Source organism: Caretta caretta, chromosome 5 (assembly GCF_965140235.1).
Source record: "Caretta caretta isolate rCarCar2 chromosome 5, rCarCar1.hap1, whole genome shotgun sequence".
Taxonomy (NCBI): domain Eukaryota; kingdom Metazoa; phylum Chordata; order Testudines; family Cheloniidae; genus Caretta; species Caretta caretta.
The window spans coordinates 82,416,481-82,433,108 of NC_134210.1; the positions used below are offsets into that span (position 1 = coordinate 82,416,481).

The 16,628-nt window shown below is 42.5% G+C and overlaps 1 protein-coding gene across 2 annotated transcripts in view; it reads right to left on the reverse strand.

Moving 5' to 3' along the window:
* The window catches only part of FBN2 (fibrillin 2), a 254,961-nt gene that overhangs the window by 190,871 nt on the left and 47,462 nt on the right, over positions 1-16,628 (reverse strand). For both annotated transcript variants that reach the window (XM_048851711.2, XM_048851710.2), the window contains exons 6-7: positions 15,771-15,968; positions 3,752-3,877 (exon numbers count right to left, since the gene is read on the reverse strand). In XM_048851711.2, the coding sequence (XP_048707668.2) occupies positions 3,752-3,877; positions 15,771-15,968 (324 nt within the window). The remainder of the gene's footprint in view (positions 1-3,751; positions 3,878-15,770; positions 15,969-16,628) is intronic.

The window sequence follows — 16,628 nt, forward strand, 5'->3', positions numbered from 1 at the left end:
GAAGAGTCTGTACCCACAAAAATACATACCTCTCACAGCCTGCAATGGAACACAAGATTTCTGAGTCTCACCATTCTTCTGCTGACAGCAAATATTTGTGAAAATCTCTGATGTATATTTGTGTATTATTCTTCTCTAGCGCTTGTCCATGCAGAGGATAACACCACACCATTACTATCCATTAGCTCAAAGCAGAGATGTGTGTAAGGTATCTAAAAATTCCAATCTTGCTGATGAATCATGCTGGTGTCAATATGTTGCCACAAAATAGAACTTCTGTTTTTTCAGTTTTTTTTTTTTTTTTTTTTAAAACAAAACAAGGAAATTGCACACAAAACATTACATTAAAAGTACATTATTAAGATTTCAAAGTCAACCACTCAAAATGGAGAAAATGTCAAAATTAAGGCTGCATGGGCAACTTTCATTCGCCCCCTCCCTTGCGCATGTGCATTAGGATACAATCACATACAAATCACAAACTACTTTTTCCACAGGATCCCTGACTTTTCCAGTGCACAGAATGGATTAGCTCTGGGGATGCATAAGGGTTTTGTAGTGAAGGAGACAGTTGTTTGTAGGGCCCTTCCCTTTTTGGTTGCAGAATTTGGGAAGTGTGTAGTGAATGTAACAGGGGACTGCAGGAAGACAAAGGATGGTCTCATGGTTAAGACAGCTGTATGCTGCCTGGAAACCTGCATTCTATCCCTGCCTCTGCCACAGAATTCCTGCATGATGGTAGCAAGTCGCTTAAACCAAACTTTTCACATGTGGCCATTAGCTGATAGATTTGTTCTCTTCCTTTGCTCAAATAGGCACTATACATTTTTACTTTATTCTCTAACTCCAGATCATCACAACATAAATGCTCTCATTTGCACCTGCAATACAGGGGACACTGAATTGAAACAATTAAAAGTGACTACTTTTAAAAAATTAAGTGTTGAAATAATGTGCCCATTAAATAAAATACCCAAGGTAAAATCCTGACCCCACATTAGAGAAAGGGTACGTCTTCACTACCCACCGGCTCGGCGGGTAGTGATCGATCTATCGGGGATTGATTTATCACGTCTCATCGAGCTGCAATAAATTGACCCCCGAATCGACACCTGTACTCCACCTCCGCAGGAGGAGTAAGCGGAGTTCAAAACCCCCTGCCCCCCCGCCCCAGTGTAGCCCAGGCCAAAGAGAGTTTGGCCACTGATTTAAATGGAGTCAGAATTTTTTTTTCTCTCCTCCTTACTGTTGTTCTGAACAGGCTTCTGGGCAGGTTGAGACCCACAGTAACAAATATTCTTGGGTTCACCCATCTTCCTCCACCCACATTTTTGCAGGCAGGCAAAGGCAAAGCCTGACTTTCAAATCTCTGACCCCATGCTCCACCTGCTCCCCAGACTCCTGCATGTTCCCAGGAAACAAACACCCAACACCTGGCTCCTTGCTTTGCCCAGCTGCTGTTTCACAGCTTCTGTGAAGAAAACCCAGGTATTCTAGAGTCAGGCTATCCCTGTTGCTCCTCTTGGCCCAGACCCAGATGAAGCCTGGCTCTTGTGAAGTCCCGCTGCAATATCAGTCCAAGCCCTGTAATTTTGCAGCTAAAAAACCAGATCAAAGTCCGAAGGTATGCATAATGCAGCATGGACATGATAATGTAACACCAGCAGACCCCAGTCGTCGGCAGGCGGGGTCGAACCAGGGATCTCTGGAGATTAGTGCCTGAGCCTCTACAGCATAAGCAAAAAGCCAACTTGCTATTAGCTAAGGCTGTAGAGCAGACTCATTTAACTCTCTCTAAGTGGTCTCAGTGCCACTAGATGGGACACAACACCACACCCAGTAGGCATGTGTTGTACAATAGCATGGCTGTAAGTCCCAAGTTCAGCAACTGTAAGTCCAGGTTTACAAAGCCCAGGTGGACATTCAAGTTCAGGTTTAGAAACACCAGGTCCACAAGCCCACCTCCCACAGACCTGGGTTTACAATACAATGTAGGCATACCCTACAAGGCTCCTGATATTCCCTGATCCTTGTTTGTCTCTGTGGTCCAAAGGGAGGTCCCCTTGGTCCACCGGCCAGGGTTCTCGAATTCCCCGGCCATTTGCACAGGGGCAACCTAAAATACATACACACAGCTCCTGTTGCTTCTCAGCCATGGTGCTGGGGCCTGGACAAGCAAAGGCCCGGCTAGCTCCAAATTCAGAAACAACAGCAACTCTGAATATTATTGGTTAACACTTTCTTGAAGGGCTTGGGGAAGAAAATGCACACAAGCTTCTCCCAAAGCAATACATGAGCGTAATGGCATCATACTAGAAGACCAGCAGAAAATAAGTGAAACTGACCACCAACAAAAGAGGAAAACTGGCTATACAGAAAATATTGTCAAATGCATAAAATAAATGAACTGGAAAAGCAGAGGGAACAAAATCCTTTAACTTTTGTTGTTTGTTTTTGTTTTGTTTTAGTCTTTTTAATAACATTAAATATTTTGTATAATAACATAGGCACAGAATTTTCATATGGAAATGTGATTTCCAAATTGATAGTGTTGCTCTTTGAATTTTGTATCCCTGTATTTGACTGCAAGCAAAACTACCGAGCTAAGACTACTTCAACATTTGGCCATAGACATCTAACCACATTTGTTTGTTTTTAAATGAACTCAACTCAGTATCAAAGAATCTAGTAGCTTACTTAAACTGCCTCCTAACGGCAAACCAAAAGACCGCCCTTTCTCTACTATCAGACTTGAAAGTAAAGTTGCCTTTGCTTTCTAAGAAAATGTTCGCTGGAACAAGTAAAGTTCTAATGTTCTTGTTTCTTTTAATCACGTGGTAACAGTAAATTCACATAAATAAATATTGAAATAAAATTGATGTGCATCAGAAGGTAAAAAAAAAATCAAGCAATAATTTTAACTGTAAACATATTTCACTGCTGTGAACATCTAACCTGTACAAACTACAGTGACACCTCTCAGATGAACAGTTCATAAATTACTAGAACTGTTAAGATTATATACGGCACTAGAGCTATATATACTTAACAATTTTCCATTACACTGCTTTGAAACTTCAAAAAGTTTTTGCTTTTAGCCAATCAACGTGTTCACCAAGTAAGCAAACTCTATTTGTAGAATACCAACAATGTCTGAGTCTCAACTGGATTGGTAAATTAAAGCAAAAATTAAACTCCACTGCACTAAAAGTATGTAGTCTCCTTTGGGACTTGTACTTACCCACCCTCTTCTTTAATACAAACTCTACATAGTATCAAATCACTATGTCACTATGATCAGTAGGTTGATGATATCCATTAAAACTAGAATATTTTGAACTTAAAAAAAAATCATGATAATGCAATTGCTTCCAAATGCTGTACATTCAGTCTTTTCTCCTTAATTTTTTTAAATTTTGGAACAGAATTATTTTCTGCTTTATTCAGTTTGTCAGGTAAGCTGCCAAACTATCTAGTAGAAAGTACGAAGAACAAGGCAGATACATATGATGTGATGAACCCAATGAGGATGACAAAGCACAGCACAAGTACAACCGGTAGAGCCTCTCTACATCAAACACAGCTAAAATGCTGTGTAGTAAAACCCAGAACTTTGCAAACTTTTTTTCTCTTTTTACCAGTCTCCAGTCATGATCCACTGTACAAGTCTCTAAAACCACACCACAAAGAGACACTTTACTTTGAGTCAATGATCACCATTTAGGAATGTTCTCAGACCCTATACACTTACCTTCACATTTCTGAGTTGCCTCATTCTGTCTGTGACCAGCAGGACACTTGCATTCATACGAGCCAACTGTATTAATGCAGTTTCCTCCTGAACAGACCCCTGGTATAGCCTGGCACTCATCAACATCTATCAAGAGAAAACAGTAGTTTGCTTGAAATCAGACATTGCTTGAATTACAGTTGTGATAAACAGATGGACAGCTCCATCTTTGAAAATATTCTGAAAAATAACCATTATTTGCATTACCACACTTCTGCATCTCATCGTGAATTTGGAGACCATTTTGTCTGGCATTGACCCTTACCCATGCTTTATTCCCCTTTCCCCTAAACTATACATTGTGATATATTAGATTAAGCATGCAACATTCAGGGCCTGCTAGATTTGACAGACTTGTTACTGTGGAGCTCCACAGTTGTTAAATTGTACTTTTATATAAACTTACTCTATTTTTATTTTTCCTTTGCAGTTCATCTATAGTAGATTTCTACTGTGCTTTAACATGCACTATTTCCAATTTAAACTATGTTTTCTTCCCAACTTCATTACAACATAGTACAAAAAACATATATCCTGACAGTGAAATACGAGAACCAACATCACGACCATAACTTTAGTCATTACAAGCTCATTCACTGCAAAATGAGGCCAAGTGGGAAAAATCCTTGCTTTTTTTAAAAAAAATTATTTACAGTATACACAATAAGGTATGAGCCAAGAACTTTTCAAAAACATCGATTACAATGCTATACTTTTAAAGTGCAATAGTCCCACAGATGTAAAGCATTTTCCATATAGACAAAAACATCCTGTATTTCTGTAGATTACTATCAGCACAGCCCCAATGACTGAATTTGTTACTGCTAGATCAGAGGAGTAGTTAAAATAATACAGAGTAACTTACAGAGATCTCTCTGAACTAACCAGTGTAGGCCAGAGCCATATAGAGGAACTCTTTGTATCAAACGGGGGTGGGGGGAGAGTAGGGAAAGCAGGCTTCAAGCTAATGCATGATGTATACATTCAGATACTTAGCCTCTCATAAGCTCTCACAGCTCTCCTTTCAAAAGTTCATTTAAACTATAGCTCTATGAAATTTTGCAGTTGTATGTTTATTAATTCTTTCACAATAAACAATTTGATTAAGTGCCCAAAGGCTCCACTCCACTTCTGTGAATTCTGGGGAGTGAAAACCTGCAGATCCTAACTGCGTGGAGGCATTTCCATTATGTGGTACCTTTGTTTCCAAAAATCTCAGATACTCCTCTATAGGAGCTCAAAAGACACCCATATTTGTGGGTTCAGAGAAGGTAGGCTGGATCAAGGTTGGGGCAACTATGCTCCTCCCCAGCTCCTTGCTGAGAGAGCAATGAGAAGGAAACTGAGTCCAAACCCATGTTGTTTCCTAGCCCATATGTGGGTATAACCCACATACAGGAGAACAGAACACTTAGTGATTATAAAAGACGTTGGAATTGAAAAACAAACTGCTTTATTATTTCAAAAAAAACAGATAAGCAGATGTAAAAGCTGTGCAAATTTCTTCACTCTACATCAGCAAAGTACTATACACCAGCCTTGTTCAAGTTCAAAAGTTAGAGGGTATTCCTTTGTCTGCAGTCATAGACTAAGGTCAGATACCCACAGTTGGCTTTAGCATTTTTGGATGGGCCTGCCCTGTCCTGTCTCTCTGACTCTGATCACTCCACTATGCAAAGGACTGGTTTTAGGATTTTGACAAGAGCATTTGAGATAATCCTTTTTGTCACAATAAGTCTTCATACTACCACCAGCCTCCTTTTCTGTAGAAGACGTGGAGCCCAGATGCTTCTACTACTTATCAATTTTTTTAAAATATCAAGGACAATTTTCCAAACAAGCCATAACAATGAGGGCCAGTAGGCCTCCAGGCACCAAAGAGCTTTATGTGCATTGGGGTGAGTTTTAGATTACTCCTTCAATTATTTAAATATAGAATTCAGAGTAGCCAGCAATATTAAAAGTACACTGTCTACTTAAAAATCTCACTTGTATCTAATATCAGAGGGGTAGCCGTGTTAGTCTGGATCTTTAAAAGCGGCAAAGAGTCCTGTGGCACCTTATAGGCTAACAGACGTATTGGAGCACAAGCTTTCGCAGGTGAATGCCCGCTTTGTCGCATGACATCCGACGAAGTGGGCATTCACCCACGAAAGCTTATGCTCCAATACGTCTGTTAGTCTATAAGGTGCCACACGACCCTTTGCCACTTGTAGATAAAAGGAAGTTTTAGATATTACTGTTAAAAGAACCCTTTAGGATTATTATAACTGAAAGGATTTGGGGGGGGGGGAAATATTTTCCACAATTTTTTTCAGTTGGTTTAATTTGCACATTAACAGCACTCAGTGGACAGTCACCTCCCTGTTTCCCATACACAGCCAGCCAGCCAGCCAGCCTCCTATTCAGTTTGTGGGAGGGAGGTTTTTAGTTTTGTTATTTTTGGTTCGTGCTATTTAAATCAAGCACTAGGAAGATAAAAGTATTTTAAAAAAAAGAAAAAACTGGTTCCAAAAAGCATCTACTTTTCCCTCATTCTTTCTTTCACATTGACTTCCATTTTATTTGGCTTTGACTCTCCTCTGCCCCTACTCTTTCCAGTGATGCACTGCCAATATTTTAACAAAGACTCTTCCTTTCCCATCCCGCCAAAAAAACAAAACAAAACAAAACAAAAAAAACCTCAGCCTCATGACCCCAGGTTGCTGTGTTGTTGATAGGTAGGGTGACTGATCTGGGGATCTAGTCATCTGATTTACCATTTAAGTAAAAGCAGTTTGTCATTACCAAGAAAGGAGGCAACACTCCTTGGCAAACAAACTTATTTTAAGTACATTTGCTGGAAGTGTTTATACTTTTTTTTGGTAACTGTCCTGAGTTTATTTCACATAGCAGTGTGCAAATACATCATTTAGATTGTGGGTGTGCTGACGCTCTTATAAGGGTAGGGGGTTCCAGCATATCCTTCCTGGGAACATTCTTTTTAAAAAAACATCACTTAGTGCAATCTGATCTATTTGGAATGCAAAGCTGTCCCTTCTAATCGTGAGTCCAGGGAAGTCAGACCTGGCAGGTATGATTTAGCAGCATCCAGAGAGAAGATAAGTTCCACTCATACCAAACCTACCCAGCAGCCTCCTCCAGCACATAATTATTGTATATGGCCTTTGACACTTATGCCTCAAAATGAACTTAAGATGCTGAATATAAATGCACCCCGTCAGTTATTGTTGCTTGTTTAAATTATGCTACCTCAGCAAACTTGTGGTTAAAAAGCAGATTAATTTGAAAACAGCAATATCTGAGTTTACTGGTGGCCTTCACAAAGACAATCTCTGTTTGAATCTCATAAGAGTACACTTCACTGCTTTATAAGCCAAAGATATTAAGTAATTATAAATTAATTGCAGTAGCAGCCGGAAATGAATAAGTTCCAGAAACAGAAAAGGTTTCTCTCTGGCCTTGAACAAAGTTTTAGAATTCAAGTAATTCCATTAATTACTTACAACTTTAATGGTTTGGGGAAAAAATCCATTATTTTTGAAAGGGGAGAAAAGAAAAACCACCTCAGGGATGGTTATTTTACACCGCATACTGCTTTTCAAAGAAGGAAACATGTCCAATGAAGAAATATGAATACAGTCTTGCTAACTGAGGTACTGATCCTGCAAAGCCTCAATCACATGAGCTGGCTTACATGTTCAACAACTTCTAGGAAAGATGTTAATCCAAATGTGTGGGGTAGGTGTTATATTTTCACTGTAAGGGAATTGTTTAAAATAATTTTTAATATAAAGTGAATGAATACATTAAGCACCATTGTTAGTTACAAGAAATACAACCTAGAGGCCTAATCCTGCAAGTAGTTCCTTTTTATGGGAGTAGCTGAAGTCAATGAGACTACTACTTGTATTTCACATCACACAACCCCCTCCCCATGCTCGTCCAAATAAGGGTTTTCAGAATTATGCAATTAGCCTTTTGGAATCTGGAAAGACTAGAGAGAGCAAAGTTAATACAATATATTCTTAAAATGGCTAATTCAGTGAATTACTTTCTGAATACCATTTTAAGCCATGGGAATCATTTGTCTGCATACACTACAATTTTGTGATCAAATAGACGGGTGGTTTGAGTGTTTTCGTTCTACCTCGTCAGCCAGGTTTAACTATGCCTCAATTTCAACATTATTCATTCCCCAACTGTTCATGCTTCTGAGGGCCAAATGAATAAAAAGCATTCTTGGTGCCATAAACACAAAATTAAATGAATTATCCTTTAGGCACAGTTGTATATACCAAGAGATTCAATATGCTAAAGATTAGGTAGAATGTTTCCATGTGTTCAGGGTCTGATAATATCTGGCAAGTGAAAAAAGGTTCTTTGCTTTTTCAGACAGTTTTCTGAGTAAGTGGTAACCGCGTGCAGGATTTGCATTGCTAACTTTACACATGCACCTTTGAAAAAACCTAGCCAACTTCGGCCTCTGTCTCTGATGAGTGGACAGTTTCTCAGCGAACCCTACAAATAAAAGAAAAAGCTTAGGGAAATGGAGGCTCTGTCAAATATACTTGAAGAAATTCTGTCAGATAGTTTAGACCGGGGCGGGCAAACATTTTCGCCTGAGGTTGCATCGGGTTTCAGAAATTGTATGGAGGGCCGGTTAGGGGAGTCTGTACCACCCCGAACAGCCAGGCGTGGCCTGGCCCCCGCCCCCATCTGACCCCTCCGGCTCTCTGTCCCCTGACCGCCCCCGGCCTCCCAGCCCCTAACTGCCTTCCCGGCCTCCCCATCCAAAACCCCCCTCCTTCCTGACTGCCCCCCACAGACCCTTGCCCCATCCACCCCGCTCCCAGACCACCCCCAGAACCCCCACCCCGACTACCCCCCACCGCCCCATCCAACCCTTCCTGACTGCCCCTCCCCTGGGACCCCTGCCCCATCCAACCACCCCTTCTCCCTGACCCCTCCGGAACCCCTGCCCCCATTCAACCCCCATGTTCCCTGCCCTCTGACTGCCCTGACCCCTACCCAAACCCCCGCCCCCGACCACCACCCCAAACTCCCCCTCTCCCTGCTCCCTGACCGCGCTGCCTGGAGCGCCGCTGGCTGCCGGCGCGGCTGTACTAGGACAGGCAGCCGCACAGCACAGAGCACCCGATCAGGCTGGGTTCTGCAGCTGCGCTGCCCCAGGAGCTTGCAGCCCCGCCGCCCAGAGCATTGCGCCGGCAGAGCAGTGAACTGAGGCTGCGGGGGAGGGGCTGGGGGACAGCCTCCCGGGCCAAGAGCTCAGGGGCTGGGCAGGACAGTCCCGCGGGCCAAATGTGGCCCGCGGGCAGCAGTTTGCCCACCTCTGATTTAGACCCTAAATTTTGGGGAAGAAGCTTGGTTTGTTGCTGTTTAGTAAAACTTTTTTGTTTTAAAAAAAAAACAAAACCCAAAACCATTCATCTGAATGTTATATTTTAATTTAAATGAAAATAGATTTGGTTGTTTTTTAATTAACCCGGTGCTTGAGAACCAGAATGCTAAATGGCCTAGAATACAGCTGAAAAGACTAGCCTTTTCTGTGTGTGCTAGATGAGTAAAATAATGCAAAAGTAAATAATCTGCAGAAACGGTGAAAATCACAGATTTTTTTTCTTGTTTTAATAATTTAAGGTATTATCAGTTACTAGGGGTCTGATCCTGAGAGCTATGGCATTAACTTCAATGGGAACCAGATGGAGTCCCAGGTAAGGGGACATCTATTTTAAGAGAGTCACTAACACACACAGCAGTTCTTCAGAACTGACCTATCAGGAAATTAATATCTGTTGTTTTTCATCATGAATTTGAAGTTTTTATGTATTCTGCCATCTCTGACTGGATGTATTCTCACTATACCATTACTCAGCATATCATCTCCTGCAACTCCTTCCCATTTTCATAAGAACAATGGGCAGTAGGAGGGAAGATGTTTGAGAAAACTCTTGAGATTGGATTAGCCACTCAGTAGTGGGGCAAAGATGTAGGAGCTCTCTATTTCCTCTCCCTGGTGCTAAGAATCACTGTCTGAAGAGGAAAGGGAGTAGCTAAAAAATGGACTGTTAAGGAATGTAGGGAGGAGCTGAGAAATCTTCCAGCATGGGATTCCTGCCATTACCTTGCTGCACAGCCATGTAGTAATGGCAAGAAAATATTTTCTACTAAGACTGTCTCTTGTCTGAATACTTTGGATGAGGGACTATCTGATCTCATGGGAACATGACAGGTGCCATTTCTGTCTTCTCCTGAATTAAACATCAGCCATAAAACCTATTGTTGAAGCAAAAAGAACTGCTATGGGGAGATTTAAAGATCTGGGTTATTTTTAAATTCCTCTTTAGGTTGCCATGGTATCATTAATGAATGAATACATAAATCTATAGCATTCTACTCACTCTGCAAACATAACTGATTAATCCACAAAAAATGCCAGCCACCCAGCTGAGTACCTCTCCTAGACCTGAAAAAGAGCTCTGTGTAGCTCAAAAACCTGTCACTTTCACCAACAGAAGTTGGTCCAATAAAATTATTACCTCATCCACCTTGTCTCTCTAGCCAGCCAGCTAGGCTTTTATCCCTATTTACGAGCATAAAGAAGTGAAATGAATGGCCCACAGTCATACAAAAATAAAGGCAGGCTGCTTTATTTTACACCTCTTGTTGATTTTCCTGCTCCAACCTCAGCCTTTGGCTCCTTCACTGTGTAAATTACATCAGTTAACACCATATAATCTGGATCAGCACTTACTTCCCTGATTATATATATATTCGGATAGATATAGCTATTTGTTCTTTAAGTAAGGGCTTGCCTACATGGGGTTATTCTAGATAGCTATTCTTGAGTAACTCCAGTCTTTGGAAGTGCACACCGTACCTTATTCTCGTTTAATTTTCACATATAAATAAGGATAAAACTGGTTAGCAGTTCAGAAAGGCTAACAGCTGTATATAGAAGCCTACAGAAGTTAGTGATACACTTGTTGATACAATTTAGTAATAAGTGAGGACAGATCCTCAGTTAGTACTCAAGCCAATTCCCTCTCCCTCTGGACCAGGGACTTTGATGTTATTCTTTGCTGCCTCATGGATCCTCATAAGGTAAATTTGTTCTCCAGATCTTCAGGCTTGGCAAGTTCTGATTTTCTTTGTTTTTTCATGTAACTTTCTCACCATGCAGCCTTCCAACTCCTTCAAATGGGTTATCTGTCTATCTCATCCACATTTGTCTAATCTGTGTCCTTATATAGTGCCCATTACATCAAAGAGCCTCTATATCATAATGTATCAGTTCCTAATGGTCGGTGTCCAGTTTTTCCATTAATTTTTTCTTATGACAGTGGCCAAATTACCTACTTAAGAGGAGAATTTCATTTCTCACAATCCTTAAATAAAGCTAGAAATGGATTAGTGCTATCTCTTCTGACCTTTGTGTGTGTGTGTGACAGGAAGAGTCCTCCTGAGGCAAATAGTGGCACTCCCAATTAGAAATCACTAATCTGGTCTTATCTTTCATGCCCCCTTTCATTTCCACCCTCAATTCTCATCTTTAGGGATTTTAGAACATATATAAAACTTCTTTATTGCTTATGAGGATTATTTAGACTGGATTTCAGTGAATTCAATGATTTCTCAACAAAGCTCATGTTTCTTACAGCCACTGTGTCAGGTTGAACCTGTAGTGCAGGGGTTCTCAAACCCCTCAAAGGGTCATGAGGTTATTACATAGAGGGTTGCAAGCTGTCAGCCTCCACTCCAAACCCCACTTTGCCTCCAGCATCTATAATGGTGTTATATTTTTAAATATATTTATTAAAAAGTGGTGATTTAATTTATAAAGGGTTACACTCAGAGGCCTGCTATGGGAAAGGGGTCACCAGTACAAAAGTTTGAGAACCACTGCAGTCTAGGGTGCTCCCAAGGGTGAGGGCGAGCACCTCTCTCATCCCAGAAGTCCCTCGCTGGATGTAGACATTGAGTTGGTTTGCAGTGTGGGGTGTGGGCCTCCAGCTGTGAAGCTTGAGGAAGCAACCCTTCTAGATGCAAAAGGAGTTCAAATGAAAAAGATAAACAAAATAAAAGCAGTCCAGGCTCACCTTGCTGTTCCCTGCAAGGCAAAAGGTAAACAGGGGGATGGGTTCCTAACACCGTGTGTGTCTGAGGCTTTAAAAAGGAAAACAAAGTAAAGATGATCCCTCTGCCTCTTCAAATGCTCCAGGCAGATCCAGGCAGCGGAGGCTCTTTAAGCAGCTTTCCTATTAAGCAAATTCTGCTTTGTGAAGCTAGAGAGCTTCCCTCTGAATGCCACCTGGTACTGGGCTTGAATCCTCACTTTTAAGGATCCACCCCCTTCAGGCTGGACAGGCCTCTTAGATGTGCTGGGCAGATGCTGACTGTGCCCACAGGAGCTCTTTAACCCCCTTTCCTGGCTGGGATGGGAAGCTGTCTCACCCCACATCATCAATAAGGCTATGTCTACACTGCAATTAAAAACCCTGTGCTAGCTGACTTGGGCTCAGCGGGCTTGAGTTAAGGGGCTCTTTAATTGCAATATAGACATTTGGACTAGGGCTGGAGACTGGGCTCTAGGACCCTGACTCCTAGGCACCCTGCCCTGCTGAGCCACCTCTCTGGCCAGGTTCCATGAAGCCCCTGCAGTCAGGTTCCTTGGGCCCTGGTGCACAATGCATCCTTAGAGCTTAACCCCTTCCTGCCCATGCTGTAGCCAGAGGGGGCTGGTTTATGTCCATGACCATCAGCAGCCTGGAGATGTTAGTTGCCTTTCAACATTGTGCAGGCAGAAAGGGACAATCTGCTTCCAGCCACATGGCAGGGGAAAGAAGAGATGAGATCTACAAAGACATAGGCCAGGTCATCCCTTCCTCACCTCCTCTTCCTCTGTGGCTAGAAGCAGCCCCCCCCTTCCGTCCCATCCTGCCCGCACAGCGCCAAAAGGCTACTGCTGGCCACATTCTCGTGTGAACCCTGGCAGAAACCAGGGGGTGGGTGGGGGGAGGGAAGAGGCATATGACCCTGTGTGCCCCCCACACGTTGCCTTAGGAAGATGTGGCGCCAGGTACCAGGAGAGGTGGGTCCGTCCAGGAGGCCCAGCCAGGCATAGAGCGCGGAGAGCGCCGGGACAGTTGGTCACCACCAGAGAGAGAGTGTGTGTGTGTGTGAGACCTCTCCCCGTGTGTGTGGGGTGGTGGGTAGGGATGTGTGGGTCACCTCTCGCCATGCGAACCCTAAAGCCTTAAAAATAAGAAGGTAAATAAAAAGAATCCAACTATGCAGTATTTCTTTTTAACAGGGACTCAGTCAACTTGATGTTAATTTGAATGGTTCTACTGCATATTCTGATTGATTGCCGTTGAACTCACTTGAATACGAGTAATTTTATCAGGTGTCCCGTATTCAGGATACGGAAATATGGTCACCCTATGCCTTACCCTTCTCTTTACAAAGCTAAATAGATGAGCTCCTTGAGTCTATCACTAGAAGGCAAGTTTCCTAATCCTTTAATCATTCTATTGGCTGACTGAAGTATTTATATTGGACTATTTAGAGAAAGGAGTTCTTCTTGTATAGCGGGGTGGTCACCCGCTCCGACCCTGAAGGGGTTAAAACAGCCCTGGGAAAGGGCTGCCCCAGGGAGCCAATAGGCTAGGCTGATTGGGGAAGCAGCCACAGCTGCGGTCACGCCCCAATCAGGCCGCAGCTGGCCCTATAAAAGGGCTGCTGGACAGCTTTGGAGGGAGATGGACTTGGCTGCCTGGGAGCTCAGGGTACAGGGGCAGAGCCGAGGGCGAGGGCGAGCCTGACAGAAAGGCCAAAGCAGGTACTGGGCTGCAGGGAAAGGCAGCAGGTCCAAACCCTCCTTGCCAGTGATGAGTGGATTACGGACCACAGTCTGCCCCAGAGAGTGGGGGGCTAAACGATGACTGGCAGTAGCCACTGAGTCAAGGTGGGGATAGAGGGTTGGGGGTTCCCTGTGGAGGGGAGATCCAGAGACTGTGGGGGTACTGCAGAGGGCAGAACTCTGAGGTAAGGGGCACCGGGATCTGGGAGGGACATGGGGGCCTGAGGCAAGTAGGACATTGGCCAGCAGAGGGCGCTCCAGGGCTGGAGAGCTAATTCCCAGGACAACCAGCAGGAGGCTCCGCACCGGTGATTCATCGCTTCGCTACACCTAGTTATAACTATTCTCTCTTGTACGGTGTTAGGCATTCTCTCAGTTGCATCTGGGGATCTGTCTGTACAGCGACCACTGCAACCCAATCACGTTTTCTGAAATGGCTTTGGGAAGTCGTAAGACTTACAAGATATTGACACCCACAGGCAGATCAGTGTATGTGGTTGATTTTGAGATTCCCCTCAGTAACAAACTTCCCCCATGTCTTTAATAGGCTATACCTATTTATGCTATTTTTACAAAAAGTAAAAGTGCATACAATGATTATAAGAATCCATGAAAGAAACAGAAAGAAATCCATGTGTCGTCATCTTCTTGATGCTGCATATTGACTGTAGGGTTTGAGGATTTCATTGGAGACATACATATTTCAGTGACAAAATCTGAAGCCCAATTCACAATCACAAACACAGGAATAACCCTGGTTTTCCAAAGGTCGTAAAGTGCCATTACTACATGCTATAAGCAGAGTTGTGAAACACTTTATACCCAATGCAATAAGCAGTCAGAGTGGCTTGTCAGATTGTAACCATGCATGTATTGTAATAACAGTTGATTTCAGATCTGATAATGAGTCAGACCTCACACTAGCTGTGGATACTTGCCCAGACAGTCAGAAAGAGAGATTGCCTTGGGGTCCTAGAACACTGACCGCAAACAAGATCCTGTATTATTTGTGCCTTGTGGCCAAACTAGAGAAAATGTACAGAAGTTATGTACTCTGGAGAGTATTTCTGCCAACTTGGCTGCTAGGAATCGCAGGAAAAGTACAGAAACAACAGTCTAATTCATTACATATCTCAACCTGAGACTACCACCACCTATGCAACAGAAAGGAAGTAACCTCCTAATTATCTGGAATTTCTGCTATCTTTAGCCATTTCATTCAAACTGCATGTAGCTTAAGAAGTCAATCAAAGGAAGAGACAGAGAGCAGGCAAGACAGAAGCTTTCTTGATATGTCTGCCCTAATCATATATATGAGGTCATCTGCGAGTGGAACAATCAGTAACTGATTGCTAGAGAAAAGGCAGAAAGGGATGGTGCATCAGACAAGGAGTCTGACAGGACTTCTCAGGTCTTAGACCATTCTTTACCAGTCAAAGACAGAGGGGGCTACTGTCCATTCACAAAGCAATGTTCTTGGTACTGCATCTGCTAATGCACTCTTCAGCCTTTGAACCCAACTGACTGACAGATCTTGTAGTTGGAGCCACTGGTGGTTTATGTGTCCCCAAGGTTGTGCAAATAGGTAAGTAAATAGCAAAGATAAAGAACTAGGACCCCAACCACCATTTTACAGAGCAAACTGCTCAACAGTAACAAAGAGGCCATCAGTTCTTTTTTCAAGACATAACTCAAAGTACATGGGCATTTTTACTTTAATCAAAGGCCAGAGTGAGACACTCAGGTTCAGTCACTAGCATTATACCATGGCTGGTGGATGTGAGAGACAGCCCCTGTGTGTTTGTCTCTCATTATGTTCTTTTGGTTTGTATTTTTCCCCCCATACCATTGGTTTCATTATTAGGTGCATGTATCCCAGCTAAAACTTTGGCGTTTCCAGGATTATTAGAATTTTGTGAACAACAGCAATCATAATAATTTTTCTGTGTTTATTATTTCTGAGATTCATGGAATCTCAATCTATGAAATAACAAACACTGCACAAAAACAACAGTAATTTGGTTTTAGGTGGATATGAGCTTTTCTAGACAACATTCACGATGCAGTAACCATGCACAGCCAAATCAAAAGGCTTACCTTGGCATGCTCCATTGCGGATGTTAGGAATGAAGCCACGACGACAGGGCTGAGGCTGGGCAGGACACATCTCACAAGGATGGCCCCAGGCACGTCCAATGGTTGCACAACAAAGAGTCTTCGTGCAAACAATGCCAGTCAGCTGGCCCTGACACATCTGGTTGTTGACCTGAGTGAAACAGGGGCCTGTTCTATAATCTGGAAAAGAAGAATGGAAAAAGGGAATGTCTGATGCAAACACAATGTTGCCTCAACCAACTGACCCACACAGCACAGAGGGAACAAATTTTTTTCCAACAGATATCAATGTAAAGAAAATACCAGCAGATCTTTGACATTTAAATCATGGTCTTGTATGCAGACGTAATAGGAAACCTTCCACAAGAAGCACTAATTTTTGTAAAAATAAATAAATGCCAGTTCAAGATTTTAGCTATTATTGAGAAAGATGCTGAAAGATGAAGGGAGTTCATCCCCCACAAAACTGAGCTTTTAGATTATCGAATAAAAATCAGCTGTAAAATTAATACTGTAATATATGAAAAGCTAAAAATAAAAAAACAAACCATTTTATTAACTCCTGGGAGATCTGGTATTGGGATTTCCAGTTGCTGAGCAAATTAATTACAATTTACCAGAGGAAAATCCAGATCACTGGTACCAATGGGCTCACTTCAGATCAAATGAGGTCATGCAAGAAACAGTCACACAGCTAGCATTGCATTTGAAATACTTAGTACAAACTAGTGACTTAAACTGGATTGCATTCTGTGAGAAGCATGCAGTTATCATTTATTTTCATACAGAAGTGATAAGGAAAATGGAACTTGTACATGCTATGCTGATGAACTACTGGAA